Source organism: Pyrus communis, chromosome 2, assembly GCF_963583255.1.
Source record: "Pyrus communis chromosome 2, drPyrComm1.1, whole genome shotgun sequence".
Taxonomy (NCBI): domain Eukaryota; kingdom Viridiplantae; phylum Streptophyta; class Magnoliopsida; order Rosales; family Rosaceae; genus Pyrus; species Pyrus communis.
In genome coordinates, this window is record NC_084804.1 from 31,061,096 (window position 1) to 31,073,588 (window position 12,493).

A 12,493-nucleotide genomic window follows, 5' to 3' on the forward strand; every position below is an offset into this window, starting at 1 on the left:
TTTGTAGGTGAAGTTTTGTAGGTGAAACTTTTTGGTTGAAGTTTTGTAGGTGAACCTTTTTGGTTGAAGTTTTGGAGGTGAAACTTTTTTGTTGAAGCTTTGTAGGTGAAACTTTTAGGTTGAAGCTTTGTAGATGAATCTTTATGGAGATGATAGATATCAAATGTACAAGCTTGTCAGGCTAGTCATTGGGTTTGTGGTACAGTAAATTTGAACTCTTGTAGAAGGGAATTGGGGTTTAGTTAGAATTGGAAATTTTGGCTGAAATGGCTAAATCTTTTTTATGATAAGGTACGATAATCATCAAGATGGTGATAAAAAAAAAGGTATAAAAGGATAGAACATTAAAAAGAAGTGAACCTCTAAAAAAAAATCTTGTAAGGACTTTCAAACCAGAATCAAGAAAGAAAGAGGCCACCATTACATAATAGAAGAGAAAAGAATGTAATCACTTAATAGAACTATCCTTAATCAAGATGTCTGTTATCATGTCCGTTTCCTTGAACTAAATCCACCTTATGTTGCTCTACAATTCTTGCTCTTGCAAGCCTATGTGCTGCCTCATTTGCTTCTCGTCTAACATGACAAGTAGCAACCCATGTGAGCAAAATTCTATCACTTTCCCTCCACTTGTGAATACACTTATACTCACCTTTTATTCTTATTTTTAATTATTTTTTCTTACTTATTTTTCTTGCAATTTAGGTAAATAATAATTCTTTTAAATTCCATAAGAATTAAAATTTCAAATTGATTTAACGCTCATGGGCATTAGTGGGTGAAATTTTCAAATTTTTTTTCTAAATTGTTGTGTTATACGTGAAAATCAAATAATTTCAGAGGGCGAAGTTGGGGTTTGTTTCTTTCAACGGATGAAATTGAAATAAGAAAATCTAATCCAACGAATGATTCATAAGTAATGAAATCTAACTTTATCATAATTTGAACTTTTAGGTTGAAGGGTTCATTAAAAGAAATTTAAGATAGCACGTCCAAAAGATATAGCCACATATAGAGCCTGAAAGATATAACCCCTCGTTAGGAGAGATTCTTTCATAAAGCCCCAACGATTCTTTGGAGTTCTAAAATGGGCTATATCCACCACTCTCTTATCTGTCCCAAATTAGGTATATCATCTCCTCGTTGTTGCATAGCAGCGATTGCATGTCAGAATCTCCTTCAAATTCTACTTCAGTAGCTTGCAACTCCTCTACAAACATGACGGCCCTTCTTGCAGCAATCAACTAGCTCACAACGGTGAAACCACGTCCACATGCCCACCTGAGAAAGCTGCCATGAAATCCCCTCTGTTGTCCCTTACAGTCACCCCAAAGCCACCATATTTTGCCCTCTCCTCCCAAGCTCCATAGAAGTTCCATAGACTCAACCCATGGCTGGTTTCTTTGAAGTTTGCTTTGTTCTAGGCCGCCGTTGTTTCTGTGTGGAGTCCCAAAGTCAAAATTCAGATAACCAAATCTTTGTATGTACTTGAATTTTCATTGGTGGTAAGTGAGAGCCAGTCCATAAACCCAAATTCTAAAATTGTCACCTTTATATGTTTCTTTACAATCTTTATGATCAGAGAATTCGTCTTTGACATGTGACGTATTTTACTTTTCAATATGATCATTGAATTTTTTTATTTTTTTTAATTTTTTTACTATCAACTTGATCATCTATGAATTATTGAAACCAAATATGTCAATTTCACATCTTGGGACCAAATAATATGTAAATTTAATTTTAAATGGACAATCAGGAAAGAGAAAGTTCGGAACATAGATGTAAAGAGATGACTTGGAAAAATGTGTTCCAGGACATTCGAAACAATTAGACCTCCGACATGTTACCTCAGTAATGCCACTTTAGTTGCAACATGAGAAAATGTTTTAAGTGGAAATCTTATCGCCATTGTTTTCTTCTTTCTACACTGTTTTTGGTCTCTCTTGAGTTTTGGTGTGGTCCCATAAAATCAGACGTGTTGTGGACTCAAATTCTATGATTGGTGTGGTGACTGGTCAATTCTTTCGGATATGTCAAATTTCCAGACATATGAAAACCCTTCCAAAAGGTAATGCTGACCTACTGCCTATACTCGCAAGGGCAACGGGAAGAGAAAGATTTAGATGAATCGGTTATACAGTCGCGGTGATATTTTGGTTTAATAACCCTTTTGAAATAAGAAGCAAGTGGTAGATTATCTATGTGGTTAGTATAGAATCCCATTAGTAATCTTTATTAATTAATAAAATCCTCTGTTTTTTTTGTTTTTTTGGACAAACAAAAAGTGAGTTACATTATTAGTTCTTAGAGGATAGAGAAATCGATAAAGATCTAACCTGCATCAGAATGTATGAGCATCATTGCTTTCCGCCATTACGCTAAAGCGTCATCTGTGTAATGCACACTCTATTTGAGTTAGGGTCCCTGCCTCTCCCCCTTAGTGAAAAAGAAAAAACAAATAGATTTCAGCATTGAGAAATGCAGAAATCACTCCCATAGTACAATCAAATTTCAGTGTTACTGAGGTTAATCAGGTAGGCTCTGGGAACAATTGCTCCAGAAAAGAAATCTCGCAATTCCTGTTGAAATAAATAACAAAAATAAAAGGAAAGAAAAACCCTTATATAACCAAAAAAAAAAAAAAAAAAAAAAAAAAAAAAAAAAAAAAAAAAAAAAAAAAAAAAACCTTTGGAACACATAGTCAAACATGTAGCTGTATATCTATTTCCTTCAATCTGTCGTTCTTATTTTCAGGAGATGGAATTTCTCCACTTCCTAGGTGTCTTTCTAGTCTGCTGATCTGCAGCCGTTGTGTGCTCCGGCCCGATGTTCTGGTTTTCTAAATTTGTGTTCTTTGTGAGTTGTTTGCTTAGTTTCTTCCACCCACTGCTCCATGCCGATGTCTGTTTATTCTTTGACATCTTATCAAACTGTCTCTGCAAATTCTCCATGTCATGCTGGAGCTCTAGGTGCTTGGCTTTCACACTCTCCAGTTCGAATTTAACCGTGTTAATGTCTTTTTTGGCGGCAGCCCATCCTTCTTGGAACGACTGCGGGGTCCCTTCGAGTAGTGTTTTTCGATTCGAAACCATTGGCTGATACTGAGAGTCTACAGCTTCTTTGAGGGAGCTTGTGGCTAATGCATTGCTTATTTTAACTTGTTCACAGAAAAGGACCTGCACTACCACTCTCAATGGGAGTCTTTCGTTTTGGGCAGCATGCATGCAGGCATCAACTGATAGCTTTTGGCAATCCATCACCCGGCAAAGCCTCTTCCTTTCGTGCTCAGAAAGTGTTGGATGGGCCTGTTAAATTGATAAAGAGATGAGAACTCTTAATCTAAAGCAATTCAGCAACAAAAATGGCGTAACGATTAATGAGAGAAACAAAAGCAATTTCTCAACGATTGTTCATCAAGTCTATAAACCAGAGGCAAATGACATTGTTGAGTTGTGCTTTCAAGTCATCATCACACAAATCGACTTGCAGCACTTGCTATAGATATCAATGCATCACATATAAGCATTTTGTTCACTTCCGAAAATGTAGAACTACTAGTAAATTAGCAATACATGGCTCAAATATTCAAATTAGTAATGTCTCCCATTTATCGAAGCTAAAACAAGCACACATCCATGTTAATTAAAAAGGTTCACTCATAGATTAAAATTTGCCTGCACTATATAATGTGATTGATACATTTCTCTACGTTGCAAACTTTACATCTATGTTTTTCCCCTTCAATGTGTATTCAAAACATGCATGAAAAGGCAATTTTTTGTAAGATCATGAACAGGCAAAATAGAAGGAGCAATTCCAGGACAGTAATTTCGGGAGAAGGATGTACCTTAAGATAGGAATCAACTGCTCTATAAAGTCCATCATCGCAGATCCTTGCAGACTCGGGCAAAGCTTCTGCCAGTACCTGAAACTTTGTTAGGGAGAGGCTTCTATCTCTGGACACCTCTGTAAGATAACTATCAACAAGCCTAGCTACCCTCATCTTAGCATTTGGACCAGTAGACCTTTGAAGGTCATCATAGTGCTTCCCAGGGAAAGATTGTTGGCTTGGACTTGAAATTTCCGTCTGTTCTTGAACCAGAAAGTGCTCCAGAAGCCTTTGAACAAGATCCACGTCGTACATAGTTTCACATTTATTGTAAGAAGGAATAAGAAGATCCGCCAAAGTAGCCTGTTCGAACTGCATTCCCACCCGTTTTTCCAACTCAGTAACCAAAGCAGGTGCTACTTTCAGCATGTTTGCCATTCTCAAAAGCTGAAGAAGGAAGCTGCACGAGACACTATCCTTCTGTGGTGGGATTATGCTGATAAGGCTCTCAATGATCATCCGTTGATCTTTGGCCTGAACCCTTGAAGACTCATCTTTATTTCCTGCCAGAATCATATGAAGTCCACCTTTCCAACTACCGCTACTATTACTTGTACTATTGCTGCTGTTGCTTCCTTCATCAGCTGTACCTGTGCCTTCGTTGATCAAACCTGGAAGCCACTTAGATGCGTAATGCATCATTGCAGCTCCAATCAGTTCAAATCTCATCCCCTTTACCTTAATTGCGGTAATAACTCTGACAAAATGATCGATCGTTAGAATCGAAACATCTTCAAACCACCAATCAGGAGGGACCTGCTGGCTTCTACTTGGACTTGAGTCCTTCATGTCACCCCAGTTTGGGCTAGCAACTTTTGTTGGCTTTCCAGTGTATGCCCATCTTATCCCTTTTGGATTGGCACAAGCTTTCCAAGCAATAGACTCGCTGCATCTTCGGACAATTTGAAGATTTTCAGCCCACGGTGACAGCTTCTCACAGCTTTTCAACACCACAATGGAGTCTCTCCATGAGGATAAAACCACATAGCTAAGAAAAGCCTCAGTTTTGAAGATAAGGTTGCCTTCTTCCAAGTCCTCTGTCATTTCAAGGTACTCTGCAGCACATCTCAAGCCTGAAATATTTGCTGCTGTTAGATCCACAGCAATTCCATAGCAGAATTTCGCAGCTAGCTCGAAGGCCTGTGGTCCACCAGGAAGATCATCCAAACACATCTTACTCAGGTCCGGGTTGCGTAATTCATATATGACTCTGTTGATCTTTCCACTCCTTGAAAGCAGGGGATACTTGGACAACACAAACATAAAATTTCATTCTCTTAAAGTTTACTTGTAACAAAAATATTAGACTAGTAAGATTTCGGATTAAGGGTTCGAACGAAGTTTAGTTTTATACCTTGTGCAAGTGAAAATTTACATCCCCAACTTGAACTAGCAGGTCGCTTGGGATATCACTTGCTACATACCTATTAATTCAAACAAACCCACCAAATATTTTAATCAACTTTGCTAATTGATATCCACAACAAAGCATGCATACTGGACAATTAAAATCTCATTTAATCAGACTTCAATTAATTAATATAATAATTTGATAGTTCATAGTACATACCAAGAGTTGCCTTTGAGCTCAAAGCCATCAGTCTTAACATTGTGCTTGGATGAACAGAGAACTCCATTCTTGTAATCTCTCCCTCCAACCGACTCAGTCTCAGAATCCCACATGATTTTGGAGAAATCCCAGAAAATTCAAGCTGGAATTTTCTCGGGAAAGTGGCAACAAATAGCAGTGAAAGTGAGAGCAGTAGAAAGCAGAGAGATAGCGCAGTGAAAACTGAGATATGGGAGGAGGGAGACTAAAAAGGGAAGAGTAGAGTGGTCTCACTCACATGGGGTGCTTGGAATTATCTTCAATTGTCGGATTCTTAAGAGGTTTCCAAGAGTTGTTACAGGCTGTGGAGTAATGGGCATGGTAAGTACTGTTTTGGATCACTCGCAGCCTCCTTTCTTTGCTTCTCTCTGATTGTTTAGTTGTTTCTCTTCTCCCAAATGCACATTCCACAGAGAATTTCAGAGATTCAGTTTCTTAACTTAGATTATTCACTCTCTGTTGTTCTCTCATTTTATTTTGGGCAATTACAAAGAATGATGACTTTTGACATTTAGTTGCAGAAATAGTCATTGTTTAATAACGACCTCATACAGACCATATATTGACGGCACAATGATGATATAACAACCCCACAACAATGACATAATAACAATGGATCATTTATGGTGGACCTAACATTTTCTTGTACGATCTGTTAACATAACATGAAAACGACACGAAAATAATTGATTTCGGGTCAACATGATAACTAATCGGGTCGTTATCAGATCATCCGTTAACGGGTTTACACGTGAGTAACAGGTGGGTAATCTATTTCTACCTGTTAAAAAAAAAATTATTTTGATAATTTTTAAGTTAAATATGTACTATTTGTATTATCTTCTATATAAGTTAATTTTTTTTATTCATATTATTAGAGTTTCTTATTATATTACTGCGATAAATTTTACTTGACATATTGTCCAAAAATCAAATCAACTAGTATAGTATTAGTATAGGTAAAAAGGCAAAATTTCAATTTTAGAGTCAACAACCTAACAAAGTTTTTTTTTTTTTTTTTTTTTCTCGTCAAACTATAGAGTTGTAAGATTAGGGAGCCAACGGAGTTTGAACCCACACCGGATGTAAGGGCCACACTTCTCTCCACCACTGTGGTAGACGACCACTTGCACCTACCAAAGTTTTTTACTTTGTCTTATACAATCATACTCATAAAATGTTGTATACTCTTAAAAATTAGATTAAAACATTATAAAACACATTAAAAAAATAAAAAATATCAAAGTAAAAACAGATTAAAAAATTATAATAATTAATTTACAAGTGCGAAAAATGTGAAAAAATATGCAAAAGCTTGTGATCACATCCTCTACGCTTTGAGTATGAGCAAATCGTATTTTTAAACCCTAAAAGTCCTCTTGAATATTATTTTTAGGGGAGTTCAAAATAAATAAAAATTCATAATCAAAATAAATAAAAATTCATAATAATTAATGTACAAATGTGAAAAATGTGAAAGAATATATAAACGCTCATGATTACATACGATCATGATTACATCCTCCATGCCTAAACGATGGTTACATTATTCCTTAGATTTGTAAAACTCACCAAACCCTCATGAATAGTATTTTTTATTTGAGTGCAAAATTGAAATGTTCATAATAATTAATGTAGAAATGTGAAAAAATGTAAAAAAAAAAAAAATTTACAAGAGAGAGTTGAGAACCTTTGTGGATCATCTTTGCATTTGCAAAGGCTATTCACCCAAAGTGAGGGTTTTCATTTCTTTGCTATCTTTTGCTCCTTTGGATCTTTTGGCTTCTTAGATTTGGATGGTGCTATAGGAATGAAACCTCTAAGTCTTCACACCAAGGAGAGATGTGACGAAGGGATGAGTGACCAAGGTAGAGGGATATGCTAGTTTTCCTTTCCTATAGTGGCCGACCTCTTAGAGAGAAGAGAAAGAGTTATGTTTCTCTTATTTCTTCATATAAAAGCCCTAAATTAGGGTGATGAGGTTATAATGTTCTTTATATAGTCTCTCAATCAAGTGACTCAAAGAATACTCTAACTTATTGTCTCTTTTTGTATAGCCAGCCTCTCAGGGTTATTGGACTTTTGAGCCTTCTGATTTTTAAGTTGTCATACAACTTAAGTTACTGTGTTTGACAGTTTGAAGTCCATTGGGTCTTGAAGCCCAATAGTAACTTAAGATATAAAACAAACTTAATCATTTGATTAATTAACATATTAATTAATCCTACACATAAACAATTAAACCATTTAATTTTCCTTACTCAACTCCGTTGTATTCTTCAATCTTTACCGAACATGGAGTACAATCCATTAGGTTCCAGTTAGCGAGGTAATGGACGATTAGAACTCTTATTAATCGCTTGTGATATTTTGACACGCCCCAACCCCAATATCCCCAAATACCAAGATGGGCACATGTTGGTCGACACCCGAGGGTGACGAAACCATTTTAGCATGCATGCAAGTTATAAAGGAAGGATGAACGTAAATAAATTAAGTAAATTTAAATATAATGAAAATGTGTGGATGTGGGAACGTGTTCAAAGCATACAATTAATCTAGAATATTGAGAAAGGAATATTATAAAAGATATGAACAAAGGAATGGGTCCCATACTGAGAGAGCTCGAAGACACTGATGCGGTTATGTCTTGATGTCAGGATTGTATGCCTCGATTCTAAGCCCTGAAGGGGGCGCAAAACAAAATGTGAATGGACCAAAGTTTATAATAATAATAATAATAATAAGAAACCTCATTTTTCTTTCTAAACATAATAACCCCTTGTTTTGAAAACACATAAATAATACTACATAGTAGGTACATATATATAACATTACATACTAGGTTTTTCTAAAAACTCTACATGCTATAAAAATGTTAGTATGTTAATCATCTCTAAAAGTGGTAGTGAAGCGCCTGAAGGCAAAACCAACGAGTCTCGGAAATCAACACGACGATGTACTCAACTAGGGGTATCATAGTCGCCCAAAAGTATAACCATCACCCTAAGGTGAAGCTGTATGACCCTGGGTTACGCCAGTGAAGAAATATGGTAGGTCCTATCACTCGAAGGTGAAGCTGTACGACTCTGGGTTACGCCAAAGAAGAAAATATAACATAACACACCAACACTAGCCGTGGCTAGTGAAGCTATCTGACACTGGTTTCACCAGTGAAGCTGGGAGTATGTCATAAATATCTCTCTACTCATCAACTGCATCCTATGGCCATAGACAAATACATACTCATGTTGTGTGTATGTGTTGTATGATTACCCACTAATTAAGCACATAAAACATAAATTATATTCTTTCCAAATCAAACCTCAAAGCTTAAAAGCTCAAACATCATAAATCATATTCGTAAATCCTTAATATCTTATAGGCATAAAAGCAATAGTTCATAAACCTTTCATAAAATGTAAGTTCGATAAATCATAAATAATGCATGAAATGTAAAATCATGAAATCATGTTTTTCATGAATGCAAGCCTAGTATCAAATAAAAATCATGCAACATTAGAAGGGGTCCATTCACAAATACTTTGTCGTCGAAGAGTCGTTCGAACTAGGGTGGACGGGATCTCCACTAACAAACGCACCTAAGCACATAAAGGGACCAATTAGTAAAACTCTACTAAAATGATTGAATTTAGGAAAACGTAGGGAGACTTTGAAATCAGGGCGTCAAATTACCCTAAGAGGGTGATAGGAGCATATTTAGGCGACTTAGCTAGCTTATTCTTGTGCATTTGTGTTATTATTTCTTAGTTAATGTAGTATTTCAACTCATTTTCGTGTGTTTGTAGGTCCAAAGGGTCAAAGTACCAAGAAAGTGCATTTTGGTGCATTTTGGAGTAGTTTTGGGCACTAAATGGATAGCTTGTATATGGGCCAACATGGATGGACGAATTTGGAGTTCAAAAGGCTAGAAATCTGATAAGAAGATGAAAAAATTAAACTCAAGACAAAGTGGATAAGGAATTAGCTCAAAAGAGGAAACATTATCCAAAACCTTATCCAACATTATCCAAAACCTTATCTTATCTTATCCTAACCTAATCTTGTTCCACCTTAATCCTAGCTGCAAGTGGACATAAAAACATGATTTCTAAAAGCCTTATCTAACCCTAAAAGGGTGTTGCAGCCTTCCCCCTTTTATCTCTTCTAGAAAACCCAAAATCAGCCACAAAACACCTAGTTTCTAGAAGGCCCAATTTTGGACGAATTTCCTAAACCTTTTTCCTTTTGGATTCTGATTTATAGGGCCTCATTCCTTGTGGATTTAGGTTACACAAATCCTTTTATGAAACTAATTGGGCCAAACCCTCTCCTAAGTGGATTTAACTCACTTGTGCCGAACCCTAGGGCCCTAATCCAATAAATCTGCTAAGTGTAACCCTAATCTAATTAACCCTAGGACTATATAAACATATTTTCAGCCACAAATTCGGATGAACCCCTTATGCCATTCAGAAAATCATTGCTGCAAACCCTAGCCTCCATTCTCCATCATCCATTCAATCCCCACACCTCCATACACAACCTGCCGCACTCTACCACCATAATCAGCCATCCTTCATCATCCCAAGCAAGAATACATCGTTCATAATCCCCAAAACCACCACCCACATCTTGTGCCGCAGCAAGGAAGAAGGAGGAGAGCCCTAGACGTGCATGCCATTCGACTTGGAGTTGCTGGAACGTTTTAGGTGTAATCTTTCTTATGTGTTTTCAATGTTTAATTTCAAGAATCTTTGCTTTGCGAGTGTGAGGAACTAATCCCCTTTTGGCTAGGGGGCATTTCGAAACCATGACTATATTTGCATTATGATTTGATTACTTCCAATTGTGAATTCAATTTACTTATCTATTTGAATTAAAACTTGTTTATGTATATGGATTGAGAATGCACACTTAATTTGCATGCATAAATCTTATGCTAGGATATAAGGAAACTTCACCTAATCGTTGTGAACTTATATTCATGAGTAGTAAAGGTTGTTAGTCACAATCATGTTAAGTAAATTCTTGGCATAAGTATCATGCGCTTTCATAGTTATGAACACCTCGTCAACACTTATGATTTTCATAGAACTTAATGATCTTTGATTGTTTTTCTATTATGCGCTTTCATGTAGAGAACTTTTGAGGAATAATTTGATTGCAATGCGCTAATTCCATTCAATTCAATGACCTAAGGAAAATCTGAGAGTTAATTTAAGCCTACCTAATTAACTTGGGGTGTTGAGGTTCATGATTCACTGAAAAAGCAACTGGAGATTGTTTTGTATGCAAGTATGTCATGTGTGGAGAAAGACCTCCTAGCTAGCCCATCATCCATCTAATTTCATCAAATTCGTGAATTCTGCCTAGTTTAAAGTCTTGTTTTTGTTTACTTTATTTTCGTTCAAAACCAAATCCACCTTTATTTTAGAGTGTCTAACTAGTTAGAATCTGTTTTAGATTGTGTTTTCAAGTGTTTTGAGTCAAGTTAGAACCAAATTTCGTCCAAATTTGTGTTTAGAGTCAAATCTGCCCAGTTTGTGTTTTTAGGCAGTTTTGAGTGTTTTTAGCTTATTTTGAGTCTTGTGAACTTGTTTTGAGTCTTTTAAGTCGAGTTAAGTGTTTTAAAGTTTAGTTTTATCTATTTGAGTCAGTTTAAAGTGTTTAGCAATCCCTCCTAATCTCCGGTTTAAGAACGATCCCTCCTTACTTATATACTACAATTGTAAAAAAATGGTTAATTTGTGTGTTAAGTTAATTTTCGCATTTGAGGGGGCTCAGGAAAAATTCGTAAAAAGTCAACAAAAAAGTCAACAGTTGACCCAAAAAGTCCACCGAGATGTTGAGCCTGTCAATTATGTTAAAACTTCAGAATTTCACTAAACAAACACTAAAAACGGATTCTGGGCGTCGAAATTAGTTTAGGAGGGTTTTTGGAAAAATTTCGTAAAAGTCAACACAAGGAATATTTTGGATCCAATTAGAAAACGGGTCGAGTCCGGTTTATGGGTCGTTGGGTCAAGTTCCAGGGTTGGGTCCTGGTCATATTTGGTTTAGATCTAGGTTCAGGATAGTTAGGTCGGGTCAACCTGGTTTCAGGCCTTGGGTCTTCCGGATTCTAGGGCTCCGTCCATTCTCAAATCTCAACTAAAACTAGTAATCCAATATACCAAATTGAAGCCCAAGGAACAATGAAGATTATTATACCTATCACGCGGCCAGCCATGACTGGAGTTGGCCGAAAAATGGCCTGCAACTCGCGGCATCCCTCGCTTGAAACTGGGTTCGTCACTCTCGCAATTTGTGTGCAAATTTGTTGTTCAACATACATAACCTAGGATAGAATTAAACCACAAGGATGAAAATGAAGGGATTTTAAGTATCCTGAGACTTACCCTAATCAGGAGGACGAGAAATCTTGCCGGAGCTCCCCTCCACATCGTAGCTCGGTGGTCCATGCGTCTTCATTCAAGTTTCGAGGATGCAGGAGAGGGTTGGGGAATGGTGGTTGGTGACATGATTTCCTGTCATGAAAAATGGTGATGGTGGTGTGGTTTTTTCGTTTTACAGAGAAGGGAGAGAGTCCGGGAGTGAAGACAGAAATAAAGAGCTAAGAGAGGGAAAGAAGAGTCACAAGAAAGGGAGAGAGAAGGCCCACAAATGATGGTGGTTTGTGGTGCTCACTAGAGATGATGGCGAGTAGGTGGTCTAATGTGCGTGTGGGTGTGCTCGGGGGGAGAGAGAATGACAAATGAAAATGAGAAAGTTGAGGGAAGAGATGAGAAAGAAGCGAGAGCTTTTGGGGGAAGAAGGAACACGGGGCAAGAGAGAGTGAGAGTTTGAGTGGGTTGTAAGCCCCACATGGCACACAAAACAAGCCCATAAAAGACAACATGAAAATATCTCCTGGCTTAAATTATCAATTTACCCCCGACATTCCGAAAATTCATAAAATTCAGAACCGATCGTTACATATCCAATACGAT

At 36.9% G+C, this 12,493-nt stretch overlaps 1 protein-coding gene across 1 annotated transcript; it reads right to left on the reverse strand.

Moving 5' to 3' along the window:
- Positions 1 to 2,675: 2,675 nt before the first annotated feature.
- LOC137726767 (root phototropism protein 3-like) lies at positions 2,676 to 5,973 on the reverse strand. The gene is made up of 5 exons (XM_068465729.1): positions 5,740 to 5,973; positions 5,463 to 5,604; positions 5,247 to 5,316; positions 3,851 to 5,137; positions 2,676 to 3,308 (listed from the first exon to the last, which is right to left on the reverse strand). The coding sequence occupies exons 2-5, from the start codon at positions 5,573 to 5,575 to the stop codon at positions 2,754 to 2,756; spliced, it is 2,025 nt and encodes a 674-aa protein (XP_068321830.1). The 5' UTR covers positions 5,576 to 5,604; positions 5,740 to 5,973; the 3' UTR covers positions 2,676 to 2,753.
- Positions 5,974 to 12,493: the final 6,520 nt, after the last annotated feature.